General features: G+C 39.5%; 1 protein-coding gene across 5 annotated transcripts in view; it reads left to right on the top strand.

Annotated features, from left to right (window-relative positions):
• Window positions 1–21,877, top strand: part of Obsc (Obscurin) — a 493,648-nt gene that overhangs the window by 314,264 nt on the left and 157,507 nt on the right. For all 5 annotated transcript variants that reach the window (XM_083139413.1, XM_083139410.1, XM_083139409.1 and 2 more), the window contains 2 exons: window positions 7,912–8,076; window positions 18,898–19,035. In XM_083139413.1, the coding sequence (XP_082995539.1) occupies window positions 7,912–8,076; window positions 18,898–19,035 (303 nt within the window). The remainder of the gene's footprint in view (window positions 1–7,911; window positions 8,077–18,897; window positions 19,036–21,877) is intronic.

Below are 21,877 nucleotides of genomic sequence, written 5' to 3'. Positions count from 1 at the left end.
CTTCTTTTACGGCAGTGTGTGTTTGTTGTCGGTTAGGTTAGGTTAGGTTAGGTTAGGTTAGGTTAGGTTAGGTTAGGTTAGATACATTGGCGCCGGGGACTTGGAAAAAAATTACGATAAGACATATTCGCTCACCACTGTTGCCAGCTCTAGGTCTCTCTCTTTATCTTACAGCAATATTGGCATCTCTATTTTTTTTAGTTGCAGGTGGGTTGCCAACACACTCTAGTTAATAATGCTACATATTATACACACACACGCACACACATACTGTGTTGCCATCCATCTATCTCTCTTTTACGGCAGTGTGTGTTTGTTGTCGGTTAGGTTAGGTTAGGTTAGGTTAGGTTAGGTTAGGTTACATACATTGGCGCCCGGGACTTGGAAATAATACGTATTCGCTCACCACTGTTGCCAGCTTAGTCTCTCTCTTTATCTTACAGCAACATTGGCATCTCTATTTTTTTAGTTGTAGGTGGGTTGCCAACACACTCTAGTTAATAATACTACATATTATACACACACACGCACACACATACTGTGTTGTCATCCATCCATCCCTTTTTCTCTTTTACGGCAGTATATATTTGTTGCCGGTTCTCCTTGCCCAGTGTGTGTATGTTACGCCAGTATATAAATTAGCTAAGCCTCAAGCAGGGTAGCCCCTGCCAAATAAGAAAAAAAAGCTGTAGGTAGGTGTTGGCAACACTGTCGGTTGTTTAACTCTTCCCTCTCTTTCCTCTCTCTTTTTTTTGTAAAAAGCTATGGCAAAAATACCAGTAGGTTGGCAAATTGCTTTATGCACTGTAAGGCAAGCCTCAAGCAGTATTGCCAGCTCCTTGCTTTAGGTTAGGTAAGACCAAAATAAAAACCTTGGTAACTTTTCGAGTAAGATGTTGGCAATACTGCAAGACAAGCCTCAAGCAGTATTGCCAGCTCCTTGCTTTAGGTTAGGTTAGACCAAGATAAAAACCTTGATGATTTTTTCGAGTAAGATGTTGGCAACACTGCAAGGCAAGCCTCAAGCAGTGTTGCCAGCTCCTTGCTTGAGGTTAGATTAGACCCAAAAAAACCTTGGTCATTTTTTCGAGTAAGATGTTGGCAACACTGCGAGCCTCACCGAGCCTCATTTTCGGTTGGCAACATTTCGAGAAAAGCCTCAAGCAGTGTTGCCAGCTCCTTGTTTGAGGTTAGGTTAGACCGAAAAACAAAAACCTTGGTCATTTTTTCGAGTAAGAGGTTGGCAACACTGCGAGCCTCACCGAGCCTCACCGAGCCTCATTTTCGGTTGCAGAACCCGTGCCACTGTACTACTACTGTGAAAATTTTTAGTCTCGTGCGTCTTGTAATTGTTAAATTATTCAAGGTCAAAGTTTGCAGAAATTGCCTTTTTTGAGCCAGCTTAGCTATACTAAATGTGCTGTAACTCCGCCACTATTTTGCCTAGGAAGCTCAAATCAATCTTATTGTACAGGGAATTAAACAAGCTTTCCAGTGATATATAACAAGCCTACCTTTGGATAAAAATATAATTTTGTCACGTGACCTTGACTTTTGACCTTGAATATCTCAAAACATGTCATCACCAAAAATCGTGAAAAAAATATATTTGGTCCCTCATTCCACGGCCGTAGGCAGGAAAATTTTTGGGGGGGGTTCATTCATAATTGTTCCCATGTGCGTCGCCAGAAATTTGAATAATAGAAATAATTGTACAATAATTATTAAAATTTCATAATAATAAAACAATTTTATTCCATAATAATACTAATAATAATTATTATTATATTATTGTTATATCCTTCAGGGGGGCTTACTCAATCCAGCAAATGAGTGAATATCCAGCACAAGTTTCTTTTTGTTTTTTTACGTTTCATACAGTGTGTACTGAAATGCACAATTATTATACTTCGTCATTAAACTTTAGACACCTTCAAGAAAAAGCTTTAAAAGTTAGATGGAAATTTTAGTCATAAAGTTTTTGTTGTTTAATTTTAAAATTACATTTTTGGAATTTTTAAAAGTGTGGAAGCAGTTATTCTTTTTAAAAACTTAGCCTGGTGCATGGATTGTAACCTCAATCGCGAACGTAACGCGCTACGAAACTGGAGATCCTAGGTTTGAACTCCTATCAAGGGGGATTTTCGACTTTATCGGACAGGAAATTTAAAAGCTGGAAAGCGAATTTTGGGACAATCATAAGGGAATCTTCAGTCTATATTCCTTGTAACGCAGGAACAACACTGGAAAGATGACAGCAGAAGTGAAAATGGAGGGGTCGCGGGTTGGTAATGATTCTGAGAATAAATCCTGTTTCACTCAACTTTCAGAATTCCAAATGTATGAAAATTCTAGCTCGATCGTTTCAACATTGTCTCCTTGTATTTTTGTGATGCTTCGAAAAAAAATTGAAAATTTGTTACAGATTTTGGTTTCTGAACTTCCATTAATCCAACATGTCAGAAGTTTCGGGGGGGGTTTGAACCCTAGAAACCCCCCCTCTAAATACGGCCATGCCTCATTCCATACTATAAAACATCAAAAAATCATTCTGAGACCGCAATGTGATCAGAAGATACAAAATAATATGTGTAACTACGTGACTGATAAAAGCCCCATTACATGAACTATGAAGAGTCAAATGTCCCTTAACACTCCCTACAAAATGTGAAGGAGTTATCCTGGGTATAATTGGTCATCAAAGAAATAGGTTAGGCACAGGGAGATCCCTAGCCGTGTGTGTCAAGCGCAGATCCGGCATATTGTTGACCGCCATATTGAATTCAACGCAAAAATTTCAAAGGAAAGGGAGTGATGTGATATATCAAATGAGGCTAGAATTTCACGAGAAATGAAGTGACGAAGGATTTTCTAACGTATCTTACGCCAGCAAAAAGTTATACACATATCTTTCACTTACGATATATGCACATTATAATGTTGTCAATGTTCCTGTGAGCACACTCGTTGACGTCTCTCACACTCGCATAGATCATTTGGCAATGTAGCATGTGCAACAACATCGCAAGCAGCAACTATGCCTTCTCTCAGATGGTCAATATCAGGGACTTTTATTGCATGCACCATTCTCTTCAAATGTTTCTGAAGGTAAAAGTCCTCCTAAGATGTTAGATCTGGGGAATGTGCTGGTCTTTTAATAGATCCCCGTGTGCCCATCAATCTACCTAGAAAATTACCATGAAGAAATTGCAAAAATGTCCACATAGTGTGGTCACACTCTGTCCTGTTTCAAAACTCTCGAAAAGTGCCATATCCCGCAAGCAAGGGTGAAAAAACCTGTTCACTTATCAAATCCAAGAAGCCCTCACCATTTAAGGTTCCGTTGTTGAATATGGACCAACCATTTCCGTTCGCCATGCATTATACTACATAATTAGTTGACCAGCAACAACCATTCGACTGAGCAAATCACAGGTATTGATTATAATTTTTATTAACTTCACCGTGAACATAAAAATTAGCCTCGTCACTGAAGAATTTTTCATTCCAAAGGAAGTGTCACGTAATTGTTTGAGATACTTTTCCCAATATTCTTCACTATTCAACTATTTGGTGAATGTAGCTGATTAAAATTATATGCAATGGTGTGTACTTACTTCTTTCTCTCCCAAGATGTCAGCGTGATCTCGATGAGTTCGTAACACGTTAGGAGCATTCCAATGCTTTGTTTTTAACACCTCGAAAATGAGAAAATGGTTACAAGCATGCAGTAATAAATTTTTGCTGGTTAAATATATGTTGGATAAACCTTCGTCACTTCATTTTTCGTGAAATTCTAGCCTCATTTGATATATCACATCACTCCCTTTCCTTTGAAATTTTTGCGTTGAATTCAATATGGCGGTCAACAATATGCCGGATCTGCGCTTGACACACACGGCTAGGGATCTCCCTGTGCCTAACCTATTTCTTTGATGACCAATTATACCCAGGATAACTCCTTCACATTTTGTAGGGGGTGTTAAGGGATATTTGACTCTTCATAGTTCATGTAATGGGGCTTTTATCAGTCACGTAGTTACACATATTATTTTGTATCCTCTGATCACATTGCGGTCCCAGAATGATTTTTTGATATGTTTTATAGTATGGCATGAGGGACCAAATATATTTTTTTCACGATTTTTGGTGATGACATGTTTTGAGATATTCAAGGTCAAAAGTCAAGGTCACTTGACAAAATTATATTTTTATTCAAAGATAGGCTTGTTATACATCACTGGAAAGCTTATTCAATTCCCTGTACAATAAGATTTATTTGAGCTTCCTAGGAAAAATAGTGGCGGAGTTACAGCACATTTAGTATAGCTAAGCTGGCTCAAAAAAGGCAATTTCTGCAAACTTTGACCTTGAATAATTTAACAATTACAAGACGCACGAGACTAAAAATTTTCATAGTTACTAAGTTCTATGCACAGTTTCAACTCCCCAAATTTCATGAAAATCGGAGATGGTCAGGTTAAAAATTGCACATATCTGTGTTGATTTGGCATGGAATGACTCATATGTCATTAAAGCAAAACTTTTCTTAATAACGTTTTTCTGCTTTATATCTTGTTTCGATGCTCTGAACCGTCGAAATACGGAATTATATTATAAATAGATTAAACCGGGCATCAAAGGCTCGCAATTATTACTAATGCATTAACTTTGCAATTACAGTAAACAAAATACACGACATTTTGAAAAAAAGAAGTCAATAAATTTAAACCCTTGTTATATCTGATAAGACACACAGTAATTTAAATGAATTTTTACCAATTTCTTCAAATATGATACCAGAGTTTCGAACGAGATCATCTCGGACATCAAGTATCGCCTCGCTTTGATTTTGCAGAGATTTATTTCAGTCTCGTTTCGAAATTTCAGAGGAAACACAGACTTTTCTTGTCTCAGAATCATCTCAATGTTCAAAAATCTCTTAATATATAGGTTTAAGTATAGTTTTCCCTCTTACAAAGTTATGAGGTACAGGAGTACATTTTACCCCCCAATGTCTCGTCTCATTTGTGTAAGTATTTCGTTTCGGGCAATTCCATTTGAAAAATTCAAAAGAAAAGGTCAATCATATACTCTTCTGATGAATATGTATATATCATCTTTGAATCGACGCGACCACTTCTTTAGAAACGTGTACCCGCCCCCCCCCCCCCCTTTACGCAAAGGAGCATTCATCTCGAACGTGATTTTCTGAGAGTAAACTTTATCTGATTCCATCGTTTCACAGAAATTTTACACAATTTTCATCTCCTTAAAGAGGTTTCCAAGAACACAGGTCAATGAACTAACTACATAGTAGCAAGCACAATGTAGTAGAATAAGTTTACAATGGTTTGAATTTCTGTGGTAGCTAAGTAAGATAAATTAGATAATGCTTGTAGCCTAAGTTATAAACAATATACCTAAACCTTTTTTATTGAGCGAATTGAAAATATGTTCCTTTAACAGTACCAACTTGTGTCTGTCAAATTATCTAAGGGGGGTACAGGGAGTACAACGGGATTTTCGGATTTAGGGGGGTACAGTACCCCCTTCAAAAATTTGAGGGGGTACAATGTACCCCTGTACCCTCCCGTTCCTGCGCTACTGGGCAGTGAGCAGTGGAAAGAGAAGGTTGTGTTACAGTTGACTCGTTCGCTATAACAATTAAAAATGAACGCTCCAATAGTAAATCCCACCAAATGTGAAGTCCGTGCGGTAATACGATTTCTGTGTGCGAACAAACTTTCGGCAGCTCCGATTCATTGCGAACTGTGTAATGTTTACGGACCAAACGTGATGAGTGAAGGTGTCGTACGTGAATGGTGTCGCATGTTTAAAGATTAACGAACTGACGTGCACGATGCGGCAAGAAGTGGGCGCCCATCTGTAGTCAGCATTGAACTAGTGCAGGAAATTGACAAAACGGTTCGTGAAGTCCGTTGAGATTTTTTTGATCATCCTCCCTATAGCCCAGATTTTACACCGAGCGACTACCACTTCTTCAGGCACTTGAAACAGTGGCTTGCGTCGCACCGCTTCGACAATGACAATGCCCTTCACGATGCTGTTAGCGGGTTCCTTCATTCCCAGGCGGGAGATTCTTTTCAGAAGGAATTTCAAACCTTGTCGTTATGACAAGTGCCTCAATTTGAATTGTGATTATGTCGAAAAGTAATGTAATGTACTTTTCTAATGTGTATAATAAAAGTTCTGTATCTACGAGTATCTGTCATTGATAACCAAACGGCGTTTTTCCCCCGAATTGCCCCCGTATCTATCATTTTAATATGTTTTCTATATTAACACAATAGCTACAGCTAATGTTGCTTTTTTTATTTGCTTTATTTTATTTCGCATTTTGTGCCACTTTTGGCTAATTTGCGAAGATGGGAATGAGCGATGACATGATGAAATTGATGAATGGACACTCACAAACATCCATGCCCAGGCCAGGATTCGAACCCGGGACCCCTGGCGTCGTAGCGTACAGCTAATGTAAAGCAAGATAGTGGTAATTGATAGATAACACAATGCAATTTGTAAAACAATAACACATCACTTTTCACTTACTTTTGTTAGTCCTTTTTTTTAAAAAAAAAAAAAAAAAATCACATCTGGTAGATAGCCACCTTTCCGTGTTGCACACTCACGGAGTCGGCGAACAAGATTATCCATTACAGACACCAGCATTGCAGGTGGAATTGGCTGGACTTCTTCCCAATTCTTCTCTTCAGGGTCTCTAAGTTAGGGATACGTGTTCAAAATCTCAACTCTTGAGGAATCCCCATAGAAAGAAATCGCAGGCAGTCAGCTACCATACAACGCTGTGCAGCTACCATACTTTGTACCATACATTACTTTTAAAATACGCCTCTACCACAAAAGCAGGGTTTTCAAGGGTCCAAGGCTCCATTGCTATAGAAATGTCGTCCCCCGTGCTCTTATGGGTCTCCCTTATCGCACAACGCGAAGACAACCTTGCGTTCTGACGTTAGGCGAGGAATGTCTACGTTGATAGGTTAGGTCTGTTAGGTTCCATTCTCTGAGCATAAATACACTATAAATGTATTATTTATGCTAAGAGATCTAAACCTCACTAGCATAACATAACAACTTTGCATTTAGCGTAACAATAAAATGCAATCCACGGTGACGTCGCAACGCAAGGTTGTTGTCCTCGAGTTGTGCGATAAGGTAGACCCGTGCTCTTCTCGGTTTCATCCCTTCTGCGGGGCCTTACGGAATAGCAACCTTTTAAAGTGGTAGATATATATTGCTGGACCTGTTATTTTAGTGTTTGTATTGTCTACGTAGGCTACGTAGGTTATAAGTAGGGCCCGAACTTTTAGGATTTTATAGACATCATTTTATGTTTTATAAAGAGATGATTTAGCCCTTTTTAGGATGTTTTCCCTACCCGTATTTTTATTGGAATCAATCACAAATCTTTGCATTTACATCAGCATCAATACTGCAAACACATTTTCCTTCACATAGTACGTGTTTACTAAACTTAAAGCATACAAAAAACACAGTTTTTAGAAAATACAGAAAATAATAAAAATTTAAAACGTGTCATTGTTAAGCTATTTACTTTGTAATGCCAACTTTGCTTCCCTTGTCAACTTTGCATTTATTTTGCTGAAAAGTTCAATTTAGCCTTTTTTTTAGGATCTTAACTCCTTTTAGCCGTTTTTAGGACCTATAGGATTCATGTATTTCATTAAGAAATAGCTAAAACGAAAATATATGTTGGAATAGTGACATTACGAAGCAAGGAATAAAATAGGTTAAAACCTGAGAATCCGGGCCCTAGTTATAAGCGAACATAATCTGCGCGTATATTACGTGTAGACAATTCACAAGTTGTAGGTCCATTTGAACTTAATCCCGCTTGTTTCTTTGCAGGAGCTGGTGAAGTACTCCGCTCGGCTCGGGGAGGACACGACCGACCTCCTGAAGGCTTTGGAGTTGATGCTAGGAGTTCCCCACCGGGCCAACGACCTAAAGTTCATCAACAGCATCGAGGGATACAAAGGCAACATCCACAAGCTTGGTCGCCTACTCAGACACGTGAGTACTGGCTTCTTTTCTCTGGGGATCGTTTGCGGGCGTAATCGGGAGGCATGCAGGATATGCCGGAAGGCAATTTGTTCTACAGGGTGTCTGATAAGTCAATACCTATTTTTAAGTTTGTAATACATTATTCAAATTCAAAATTCTTTACTTGCGTGGGCGAGGTTCAGCCTGAGGCTGTTCTGCCACCTAACCCGTGTCATGGATTACATTTAAATTTACATTTCTTATGTGTGGTTACAGTATTAATACAGTATACAGGGTGAGTCAAAAGTCCCTGACCACCCCTTACAAAATGAAAGGGAGTATAGTATTGGTCATGGTAGTAATATGTTAGGGCTAGGGAGAAACATTTTGGTGCATGTCATGACAACGTCCGCCATCTTGGATCCAACTTCATTTCTTTAAGTGGGAATAATATGTACGATTTAGCTACAGAATGCTACTGTTGATCAAATAATTGTAATAAATGTTATGTGAATAAAAATACAAAAAATAGTGAAAAGACAACATAAAAATAAAAGTAAAATAAAAATGGAAAATAAGAAATGGACAAAGTACATAACATAAACGTATAAGTTACATCATAGTATTTGAACACAATCTCTGCTCTGCTAAAAAAAATGATTTACTTCTTTACGGAAAGATTCCATTTTATATATACCTGACATGTTCCTAAGTAGGGAGGGCACTCCATATTTTTGCAGCTAAATATGAAAACGTCTACTGCTATGCCTGTGTGTTGCAGTGGAAGATTAAAATTGAAATTGTTTCTTGCGTGGTAGAAACCAGGGGTGATTCCTCTATGTAGGAACTGAAGAACTTCCTACATTTAATATATACTTATTTCCAGTTCTCTACTTTTTAAGAGTTTAATGCGCATTATAAAATAATGAGCACAATTACAGTTGACTAGGTTAGAGCTGACTGCTGTTCTTCGCTCCAGCCTCAACCCAAAGATGATGGGGGGATGGACACACTGACTGAGGAACCTCGCTGGTCAAACTACAGACAGATTGGTGAAGGGCGGAAGGGGCAGTTCGGGAGAGGGGAAAAGGTTGAGCAGCAACAGAGAGCAGGCTCGAAGATGCATGTAGGAAGCATCAAGAGTTTCCTCAATCAGCGATGCCAACCCCAGCAAAATGGTACTAAACCTAGCACAGTTTGATATTTCTTGGCACCTAGCATCCTGCTTTTTCCATAATGGTAAAATCTAACGTTAGCATAATCTGAATACGCGAGTCCCTGGGAGGGGGAAATCGAATTCAAAGGAATATGTTTTCAGGAAATAAAAATAAAATTATATCCAAATCTTATTTCTACCTCACAATCGGACATTTTTGAAATAGGAGAAGGGAGTATGCCATCCGAGCGACAAGTTTTTACCACCATGCCACGATTCGTCCACTATCATTTCTTTATCCTGACCAATTTAGTTCGTGAAGAAATTTTAGGGCAAGAAATCGGTAGAAAGTTTGGGGGTAAACAAACAATTTTCTCAAACCCTTTTCAAGTTCTATCCTGAACCCATTTCGTTTGTTCAGCCATTGTACACAATTTTGTGGGAACATTAGCAATATTACGTAACTGAAGTGAATAATAAATAACGCAAGTTCAAAACTCGAAACGTATATGCATAATTTAACTTAAAAGTACAGGTATCCGGAAAAAAATAAGTAATTAATAAATCCAAGCACAATTTAGAAGCAATTAGCATAATTTCAGTTTAAGCAGCACTTTTTATTATCCTCAATCCACACGACGACAGGGAGGAGGAACAAAATCGGAATTCTTGCAATCTGAAAATATGAAATATCGTCAATGCTATTCTCGTAGATTTTTGTAGGTTCACATTTAAATATTTCATAGTTCAAAGTGAGGAGCAAGGGTCCCTTGCAATACCTTGTGCATGGGCCTGTAGCTAACATTCTAAATGCAAAGGATAGTACAAGCAATACGTGTAATGTAATTGAACGCATTTTTCAAACCTTCCTCGGTTTTGCATAACTTCTTCCTACATCCCAAAAAAGGCACGAGTCGTCACTGGTAGAAACCATTGTATAATGGTAACTATCACAGGGATGAAAACTAATTATCTACCATTTATGTGGCAGGTAACTGAACATGCTACCAACGCTTAGCACAGAAGAGCGAGCAAGAATTGATGCAAGGTACGACGTAAGGAAATCGGTAGTTCAAGTCCAGCTTGCGTGTATGCCAGGATTTTAACTTGGAACCGCCGTAGGAGAAAACGATAGGCGACTGAGTCTAAACTGAATAAATTGTAAATAAATAAATTACTGAAATGAATTTTGTGGAGGTAAAGAATGTAACGCCTCGGTAAATATAATGTGCTGATTATTCCGTAAGCCGACCTCAGGGCGGAGTGTTCAGCGTAACGCACTTGGAAGCCACAGGTCCCGACTTACAACCCTCATGGATGTTTAATTAAACTTATTTGCCCCATCGTCCACTTTATCCGTTCATGTTCAACGTCACGATTAACCCAATAGGTACATGGACGTCCGCAGGATTTTTCCCGGGGGGGGCAAACAAGGCACATTTTCCCCAATGATAGTGTTGTTCCCTCAAAAAACATTGCTTAAATTTGAATTTATCATGTTCGTGCAATAATTAACACACATTATTGTGGCTGAAATGAAATTATATGTGCGAAATGTATAATTTTTGGATGACTTTCATTTTCTAGGGGGATCCAGCCCCCTTCCAGACGCCAATGAATATGTACAAAACGACATAAACAACTAAATTAGAATATAATCTACTGAATATGATTTTTCGGTTAGCAGCCTCTAAGCTAAACTTGATTGTGACCACACCAGTCACCACGCCCATTTCTTGGTGCCTGCTGAGTGACGTACAGCTATTTCGAGACTCATACCGCAAACATTTATTCTTCCACGAAACTCTCTATGGTGTTATCATGAGAAGCATTCCCTAAAGTGAGCGACTTGCCTCAAAGCTATTGCATTGTGAACCGAAAGATTCCTTGAACAATACACATAGTTACACTGTGAGCTTTTGTTATTGCTAGTGGAAACGAACCGTTTACGTGTTCGCCTTGAACACGGCATCAGAGAATGAACTTGATAAACACGACGGAGATGTCCAGCGCTGGGTTCCGGAACAAGTGAACGCAATTCCTCCTCTTGCTGTATCATAAGCAACGACCTTGGAGCTATTTCTGTTCGCGGGAGCAAAGAAACTAATTCTCGTACCAGAACGAAAATAGCTGTATGTACTATATATACATTTAAAGGAAGAGACGCGAATCTGTTACAGTAATGAAGGGAATCGTTTTTGGCAAGTCAAGTGAAAGCATTTGGTCCAAATTAAAAATTAGTTTCTTGAATTAGGTGGCTTTTCCGCCCCTCTTAACCAATCGCGACGATGACGATATGAAATTGATGAACGGAAGATCGCAAAGAACACTCATGTCCATGGGCGTCCAGAAGTGGGGCCGTGGGGGGCCCTGGAAAATGAAAGTCAGCCAAAAATTATATATTTTTCACATATAGGCTAATTTCATTTCAGCCACAATAATATGTGTTAATTATTGCACGAACATGATCAATTCAAATTTAAGCAATGTTTTTTGAGGGAACAGCACTATTATTGTGGAAAATGTGCCTTGTTTGCCCCCCACTCCTGGAAAAAAATACCTTCCTTGCCCCTCCCTGGATTAAATACTGCGGACGTCCAGGCTAAAGTGCAGATCGGGATTCAAACCCGGGACCACTGAAGTCGTAGCACACGCTGTGCTAATCAGTACGCCACGCAGGTAGGTGCAAAATAATTACTCCCTCTGTCCCATAATTATAGTCCGGTATGCCAAAATGGTAGTACAGGAATGACAGACGAAGAGGCAGATGGAAAGCACAATTTGTACTGATCCTTGAATAATAAAGTTGTATGACTCATTCCCATGTTTCATGTTCTTCTTGTGTATACACAAATGTCACAGTTTGAATATCGGACAATTATTATGACACAACAAACATAAATGTACCGGACAATAATTATGGGACAGAGGGAGTAGTGTATTATTATAACATTTATTTAAGAAACGTAGTAGGTTCCATTCCTTTATCTTTACTGCAGTCATAGGTGTAGACGGAGTGTCACCGCACATACCTGTATGTCGTATAGAGGTAATTAAGGCAAACAACTTTACCTGATAAAGTTCTGACGCCGCAGACCACGAACCCTCCAAAAACTGCATCTTATCCTGAATATACACGCACGCACTGCACGCTGTGCAGTTTCATAATTCTACTAACGGACTGACTGTGTAACAGCAGCGTTGCCAGGAATAATCATCTAGGGGTGCTGAGGGGGTGCGGGATGAAATTTAAGGGGTGCGATGTTGAAAAGAAGAAAACATGAAGCATGCATGCACGCACGTATCTAAAATTATATTTCGGAAGGAGTCCGAACCAAGTAATAATAATAATGATGCGTTACTAAGATCAATATGTCAGTTAAAAATAATATAATAATACAGTAACCCGTAGTTCTACAGCCCTTAAGGGCCTTGGCCTATCTCCCGACTGCCAGTCTCCTTCCCACAATCCTATAACTAGAAGTGTGGAGATCTTCAACCACTAATGGGATGACGTGGGGTCAGCACGTCGAACCCCCAGCCATTATAGGAGATATCCGTGACCGGGTTACGCTACCACTTCACGATGGTGGGTAGCTACCGGTCTTATACACAGGCCAAAAACCCAGAGACTGAACCCAGGCGGACTCGAACCCATGCCGTCCCGCAGTCGGAGCCCAAAGCACAGCGCCTAAGACCGGACGGCCACGGAAGAGGACGTCAATTGATAATACTGTTATTAAAATTGATCAATTATTAATTTTAAGAATATAGATATAACAGCATTTTGGCCTATTCTTAATGTATCTTTTAAGTCAAGTTAGAATCACTAAGATTTGTATAAAAACAGCTCTTCTACCAAAGGAATTAATGTCACAAAATGTTTAAAATGGATTATTTACTGAATACCAAAAAGGTTGTTACTTCCAGTTGATGAAAAGGAAAGTACCCGATCATTATATTTATGCGTATTCTTTAACGTATTTGCTGTAAAAGTTAACAACTATTTTCTGTTTGGAATACGTTTTGAAAAAGAGGCGCTGAAGGGGTACGCCCCTGCTGCGTAAACAAAATATGACTTATCTATAAATGTCGCTGTTACCCACGCAAGAGTTTCGGCGATGTACCTTTTCTGTTTCGACGATACATTTGCATCTTGCTGTACCTCCAGAAAGCGCGCGCGTCTTCTGGCTGAATCACAGAGTAACGTTAGCCGCTGACACACATCGCGAGCGAACGAGTTGGCAGCGGTGCTGGAGGAGAAAATCTGTTTGCTTGGAGAAGCTGCGTTCATCAGCGACCTTGCAGAATACCTCGCCGCTGGCACGGAAACAAAATAATCGTCCACTCGATGAGGAAGTATTGCGTTGCCTCTTTTCTGTCCCAGGAAGCAAGAAGACTTGTATAAGGGGCGTACAATAAGTTCGTGCCCTAACTCACTTCCGGTTGTCTGATGAACCAAATTCTGTAGTATTACTCGTGTATCCTTTCGTTGTGTGTGTTGCAAGTTTCACGCATTTATCTGATAAACGTTTTGTGTTAAGTGTAAACGTAACAGAAGGTGAGTCTAATTGGAAAATGGAGCTTTCAGAGTTGAAAGGCCTATCACCTAAAGAAATCCATAATGATATGGTGCAGACATTGGGGGATAAAGCACCTTCATATTCCACGGTAAAGAATTGGCATAGGGAATTCACTTGCGGTTGTGAGTCATGTGAAGATGAACAACGTACCGGAAGACCACCAATAGCCAATACCCAGGAAACTATCAATCATGTGCAACAACTAATCAACACTGATAAGTTTGACACTTGGACCACAAGGACATTTGCTGACATTGTTGGCATATAAAACTGTAGCATTCATACCATTTTAACTGACCACTTGGGGTTAAAAAGAAAGTAAGCGGAAAGCTCTCACGGGTAGTTCTGCTCTTGCACGACAATGCTCCCAGTCACACGGCAGGTGTAACAACAACGGCTATCCAATGTTGTGGCTTCAAAAGCTTGCAACATTCATCTTATTTACCAGATCTGGCCCTGAGCGACTATTACCTGTTTTCTAAACTAATGAAAGAACTGTGCGGTAATAAATTTCATTATGCAGAAAAGTATTTAAAAATGACCATTTGGAATTTTCCAACTGTTCTGGGTCCCAATAAGTTTGGAAATCATTTTCCGAAGTCGAGATCGGGATGAGATTTTTTTCCCCCCAGATCCTGGTACCGACTTTTCGGGACCCCGCACACGACAAAGAAGTGCACCACTTCAACTGTTCTACTACATAAAGATGTTTTGTTTGTTTGTTGATATATCAGTGTTCAGAAAGTTACTTTTTAAAAGTAAAGGGGCTACAGTTACTTGTTTACAAAAAGTCACTAAGTTACAGTTACTCATTTTAAAAAATAATTCAGTTACAGTTACTCATTTTAAAAAGTAACTCGGTTACTGATACTTGAAAAATAACTATAAGCTACTGTTTCGGTTAGGCTTTGCAAACAATTGAGGACTAAAAGTGGTAAACGTCGGAAGTGCCAAAAGCGAAAGAGTCCCGATGGCTAGAAACCGCAAAGGATAGGCGGTGTGAGCCACGATAAAGCAAGCAAGCAACCAACCAAAATCGAAAGTGTTGGGAAATTGCATCGTTCCGCACATCAGCCCAGGCCCGTAGCCAGGAATTCTCTGTAGGGGAGGGGGGGGGGGCAAAGTCAATCCTAGAGGGGGCAAAATTTTAATATATTGTGTCGCATTGGCAGATATAGCAGGTTACACACTCCCCCCCCCCAAAAAAGAGATAAGGAACAGAAAAGGAATGATATCTTGAAACTCCAACGAACAAAAAAACTTCGAGCAAAAACATCAAAAAGCAATATTTCGATAATGACCTTTCCAGATTACCAAAGAATATAAAGTTTAACATAAATAGGCTATCTACTTGATATTTACAGGTCGATAATGTTAACAGACGATTAATATGTACCAACAGCTTTGGGCTTCTCTGCAGAACTGATTGATGGAGCCCTTTATAAATCATGCTTCACAATGATTCCCTCTAGTTTTCAGTATGAAGATTTTTATTCACAAAGGAATCTAACAAGAATCCAACAACACCATTGTGTTGTGTTATGCAAGAAAAATCAAATTACTTAAATAATAATGGTTACATATTATCTACACTTTGATGAATTGTGTAAAAATTTGTAATACATTTTTTGTAGGCCTACTTGCTAAAACATTAAAACATGGGTCCCTTACTCCACAATGTATTCTATTTGCTTCAAATGAAAGACTCTTGCATCATTACAGACAATGTTTGCCTACTGGTTACGTTAATCATTTTGCAAAATATTGTGTTGTTGAAATACATGTGTTTGACACCCGAAAAACAAATAGGAATCCCTTGATTGGTCAATAACTTCTTGGATTATAGTGTCATCATTAATATTTTATATCAAGTTTTATAGAAGGAAATGTATCCTCTTTACATTATGAAAAAATCTTCCTTAATGGCTATGGTACGAAACCGAACGATATAAGGGGCTTCCTTCACCTTACCCCATTTCCGCGGCACAAGATCTCTGGGCCGCTTATCGCCATCACTTTTTGAGCAGAAGCGTACAAACCCCAAATATCAGGGTTTTTCTTTATGCTGATACTGATTTCTGCCAGTCACAGAATGGCTTAAGATATATGAATAAAATTAGGAGAGTCCACTCCATAGAAGAAGAGTTGACATAATTATTTGTCAAAAAATTAGGTTGTGCCTGAGGTACTACAGGCACAATGAATTGTCATTTTCTTGAACCTGTATTCATAGGGTGCCGCCTGATAGCACCGACAATTTTCACAGTCTGCACAGGACATCAAGGCAAGCAAGTTTTCTCAGTCACTATTTGCTCGTCTAATTCTTCTTTCGATGTTCCAAGGAATCGAAATATGGCATCTTCTGTTCTTAATGTATGCAATCCCATTGATAGCTTCGCAGTTGCAAATGTCATTTATTTTTACTGCCGTTTAAAATTCTGAGAGCAATATATAAGATGTTATGGAAATGATATCATGGAAACAGTCAGGGTTAAGACTTAACTTTTCCTTTATAAAATGGATATCATAACACACGCCTATGTTACTTATCTTATTTGCGTATGCGAGCGAAGCGAGCAAGAAAATTTTACGAAATGTACTTTTATTTGTATAAAATTTGAAATCGAGGGGGCAATTGCCCCTCTGTGCCCCCTGCAAGTGCCCTTAGCCGTCTGGAAGAAAAATGCAAGAAACACTTGAAAACTAATTCCATCTTGAGTATCCATTTGTCCTGCTATTCTTAGTCTGCTAGTCAGGTTTCTTTACTTCAATGTTTGCCCGACCCTGTGGCCAAGTGGTTAGCACATCGCGCTCCGACGCCAAGGGTCCCGGGTTCGAATCCCGGTCGGGCTTGGTTGTTTGCGAATGTCCATTCATCAATTTCATCATTTCATCACTCATCCCCATCTTCGCAAATTAGCCAAGAGGCACAAAACGCGAAGTAAAATAAACTAAATCAATCAATCAATTTACTTCAATGTTTGCCCCCCCTAGATTGGACTTCCTTCCAAGATTGGGGGGGAAATGCCCCTGCCCCCCTGTGGTTGCAGCACTGTTTGTGAGTGCCTCATCATAAATTTCACATCAACACTCATTGTCACGATTAGCTAGATGTGGCAGGAAATCAACGCTAAGTAAAAAAAATCAAATATGCACTCCCTCTCTCTATCACATGAATCGCTATTACCAAAAGGTACACTTGGGAAACAAAAAATTATGCTGTTGAAACTTCATAGCAACACATCCAAGAAAAACATCCAAATACATTATGCACCTTTAATACAAGACTACTCAAAATGTCACAACTGTTCTAGAAAATTGAACTTTGAAAATTGCGAAATCATTTCACGAAGTCTGAATCTGGAAGGGAATTTTTCCCCAAATCCTGATACGACATTATATGGAATCCCACACACCTTCATAAATCACAAAATCAATAAATGTCTTTGTTATGTTGCTAGACTAACACAGGATATAATTGTAAAGATTAGTGAGAATTCCAGGTAGAAATGTGTTCTGTATTTTTCACAGGGGGGGCAAAGCAGGCTCTCAGGGGGGGGGGGCAACTGCCCCCCTGCCCCCCTCTAGCTACGGGCCTGCATCAGCCCGTAAGAACGTTCACACTAGTGTCCTCTTTACACGCCCTTTGAACTACTTAGAGGGCTACCAGCCACTTTTCACCTTTACCACATTATAAAGCATGGCACACTTCACAATTTAACATGGGAAACGGTGTTTGAATTATTTTGGCACTTACAGCGTTTACCAATTTTAGTCTTCAATTACATCAATGATGGCCATTAATTGGAATAAAATTAGTAGACATGAAAACTGACATGTGTTTTATTTATGCTTCTGGTGCATTACCATAGGCGTGCGGCCGTTCGCACGGGAGGGCAAGGGGGAGGCAAAGACCGACCTAATCATGCACGTCCGCAATTTTTTTCACTGAGGGACAAGCAAGGTATTTTCCCATGGGGCGTATTACCCAATAATAGTGTTGCCCCCTCAAGAAACACCTCTTGAATTTGAAATTATCGCATTCCTGCATCCCCATTATAGAAATTAATGTAAATTATTATGACTGAAATCAAATTATACGTGTGAAAATGTACTTTAGTTTGCCATTCGGTTTCTAAGGGGAGATGTGGCCATCCTTGTCTCCCTTCCAGACGTCCGTGCCCCTATATTATTTTATATTATTTTCACCTAGAAATTTAGGATAGAGGAATCTTATCGCCGTTATTAATTAATTTTATTTCAAACCGATGGAAGTTCAAAGCAACTACGGGGGAAGGGGGTGCAGTGGCGCAACCACAGGAGGGCAGGGGACATTGGCCTCCATCCTTGGACGGAAATCAATTTTAGTCTTGTCAAGGCACACAGCTGCAGCCCCAAATGACGCACATGTGCGTCACCGGCAGCGAACGTGTTAATATGGCGCAAAAACTTTAATGGTGCGCCAATAAACGAAACAAATTTTACAATTCTTTCATTTAGATCTTTCGGCGTCCAGGGCCAACACTCGCCGACTCCTAGCTCTTAAATGCATGAACAATTCAGCTCCAAATATGAAAATCACTTTTCCAGTTCCCTATAACAACAATAAATAACACACATTGGTTGGAGTTGGTGTTTTAAGTCCACTTTATGCACAGTAAGGCTAATCGGGAGTGGACCTACAGTTTAAAGTGGGATCCGAAACAATGTGCCATGTGCCTCCACCAGGTATCGAACCTGGGACCAAAATAACACATATTTCACAACGAAAATGTCACACATTTTAACTACACACACACACACACACAGTTGGTAATGCAAAAAAGCACCACGTGTTTTCGAATGCGGTATTTATTTATGTTACTGCATGTAATTTGAATACTTTCTCTCCCTTTGTTTTTACATGTTTTTTCATTCGCATCATGGAAGGAACTTATTTTATTTAAGAGTCCAATATTACTTTGTAACATTGGAATACTTGATATTAGTTTACTTACAAGACTAGCTAAATTGTTTATATGTTTTTAAAATTACTACCAAGTTGTTTTCCAAACAATATATTATTGTCCATTTCTACGTGGTGTGTATTGATTGGCCATTTTTTCTTTCCAGGGTTGGTTTTCTGTAAAAGACAAAAGCGATCGAAGCAAAGACCGTTATTTGTTTCTTTTCAAGGCTCGAATTCTTATTTGCAAGGTTAAAAGAATCACAGATGATCGATCTATCTTTCTTCTAAAAGATATTATCAGAGTAAGTACTTTATGATTAACTCAAGTGAATTAAGAGTTATCTAACATCCTTTTAATTAAGTATATCTGTAGTAGATTATTGTAAGGTGTTTTCTGTCATTTTCATTTTTGTGATGAATATAATTTGGTCATTAGAGTGAATTTCAACAATATCATGTAATAATATATTAGGTGCATTCAGAAAGTAAGTTTCCCACTCGCCCACAGGTGGCAGGCCATGCATATTGAAAACGGTTTTGCGCATGCGTGAGAGGCACATGCCCTGGCTAGTGAATGTCCTAGAACAGTGTTCCGCAACCTTTTTTTACTCACGGCACACCCCAGATGGGCCTAGACTCAACACGGCACACCAAAATGTCTGTCCCCTCAAAATCATATGAATCTTAATATAATTACGAAATATTACGTCGTTATGTAATCAATTATTATTATTATCATTGTTGTTGTTGTTGTTATTATTATTATTATTATTATTATAAAACATGAATAGACTTATGCATTTATTAAAAATTTATTAACTTTAATTCACTGTAGAAAATACACATTTCTAATACGAATTTCAAAGTAAATAACTCTACTCATACCTTCAATGTGATACTTGAGCCTGCTTAGCTGCACACAGACGGCTGATTCATGGCGGAATCGTTGACAAAGCAAGCCTCATTTCTTCATCGATGGATTTGAGTCTCTCTCTCTCTTTGATGTTTTAATTGCAGTCAACGTCGAGAAGCCCAGTTCACCCAAATAAGTAGTTGAAAATGGTAATAACACATTAACTGCCATCTCGGAGATAGCCGGGTATTCACTGCTTATTGACAACCAAAATGTATCCAAAGCAACTTCGAAAAATTTTAATTTTAATGTTGTTCTGTCTGCTTTCAAATCTGCCAGTTTCTCTTGTAAGCGTAAATTTTTCGGAAGATATTTCGAATCCATACTGAATGGATCACGGACCCTGTCAAAATCTTCAACGCTCTCTCCAAAATATTTTTTGAAAGTCTGCTGCAAGAATACTAAACGCTTCAATTTACTGGGAACCATAGCAGCATTACTGAGTTTTTCACCACACATAACACACTCAGGGATTGGGCATGTTTTGTCACCACACCAAAAAAACCCGTAAGATAAATAGTTATCACTATATTGCCGGTGAACTACTTTCTGTTTCTTTTTTTCGGGCTCGATGGTTTCACTACTTGCACTCGAGGACGGACCACCGTACAAGGAACTTATCCATATCGAAAAAAGAAAATAGTAAGACCGGTGTAGCAATCCAATATTCGCACTACTGCAGAGCACAGCTGTGATAGAACTGAACTGAAATACTGTAATTGTTGTCTGACAATGTGTGGGTCCTTCGGCGAAGGAAAAGAGCAATAAAGTTTAAGAAGCGCCGACAAACAGGCACAAAACAGCCAGCCGTACACAAAACATGCAGTGTTACAAACAAAGAATTGATTGGTGCGGGCCGCTAAAAGGCTTGCTAAAAGTCTTACGCGGCTTTCTTTGCGGTGAACACAAAGTTTGCTGCCTGTAACCCATTAAACCGGCCCAATATTACAGGCGAGAATACATATAAGATGAGCAAACTATAACAGTATTGAGTAATTAAATGACATTTAATTTCTATGAAAATATAACAGTTATCAGAAAGAATAAACAAGCACCTTCTTACTTAAAATCGACAATTAATTTCTTACAATATTACAATAGTAGGTAAAAGTTCGCGTCACACCTTTCACTTTTTGACGGCACATTAGTGTGCCGCGGTACACCGGTTGCGAAACACTGTCCTAGAAGACGCCTCCCGAAAGTCCTCAGTAACATCGCGGCAGCGATGAAACATGGCAGCTCTTATTCCATTTCCCGCCGCGTGCGATGTTCGTTCGGTGATCAAGTTCTTGAACGCACAAAATATACAGCCGATCGGAATTCATGGTCAGCTGTTCCACGTGTATGAGCCAGACATCATGAGCAAGCAGATGGTGCATCGTTGGTGCAGGACATTTAGTGAAGGCTGACAAAATGTGCATGACGACGAGCTTGTGGAACAGGTACATCAGCGCATATTGAAGGATCGTGGCGTCACGATCACGGAACTCAGCAGCCATTTTCCGCAGATTTCTCAGTCGTTGTTGCACAACATTGTTACCAAACGCCTCTTGTTCCGGAAATTGTGTGCCCGGTGGGTGCTGAAACAACAGACACCCATACACAAAGGAAAACGCATGGGCACGGCGCTAACATTTCTGCAGCATTACCATGATGATGACGATTTTCTCAAACGGATCATCACAGGGGATTAAACGTGGGTTGCATATACAGCATCCCAGAAAGCAAGCAGCAGTCCATGTAGGTCCTCATCGATGGCGTAACTTTGTTGCTTTGTAATCAAGGTGTCCTGGGTTCAATACCCGGTAGAGGCACAAGTGGTTTGGATTCCACTTTAAACTGTAGGTCCAGTTCCGATTAGCCTTACTGTGCATAAAGTGGACTTAAAACACCAAACAAAGAAACCAACCAACCAACCAGCAGTCCATGCATTGGTGTCACAGTGGATCTCCATGCAGGACGAAGTACAAACAGACTGTGTCGGCGGGACATTGTGACGAGCCATTCAGAATAAGAGACGTGCTAAGCTCAATGCCAGGCTGATCTTACTGCACGACAATGCGAAGTCGCAGATGGCAATGCGCACTGCAGCCCTTCTGGACAGGTTCAGTTGAGAGGTGTTCGATCATCCATCGTACAGCCCGGATCTCGCTCCCAGTGATTACCACCTGTTCTTGCACCTGAAAAAGTTCCTGTCCGGTCAACATTTTCACAGTGACAAAGAAGTTCAG

Source organism: Lepisma saccharinum, chromosome 17, assembly GCF_977018435.1.
Source record: "Lepisma saccharinum chromosome 17, izLepSacc3.1, whole genome shotgun sequence".
Classification (NCBI taxonomy): Eukaryota; Metazoa; Arthropoda; class Insecta; order Zygentoma; family Lepismatidae; genus Lepisma; species Lepisma saccharinum.
This window is presented reverse-complemented; position numbering and strand designations above follow the sequence as displayed.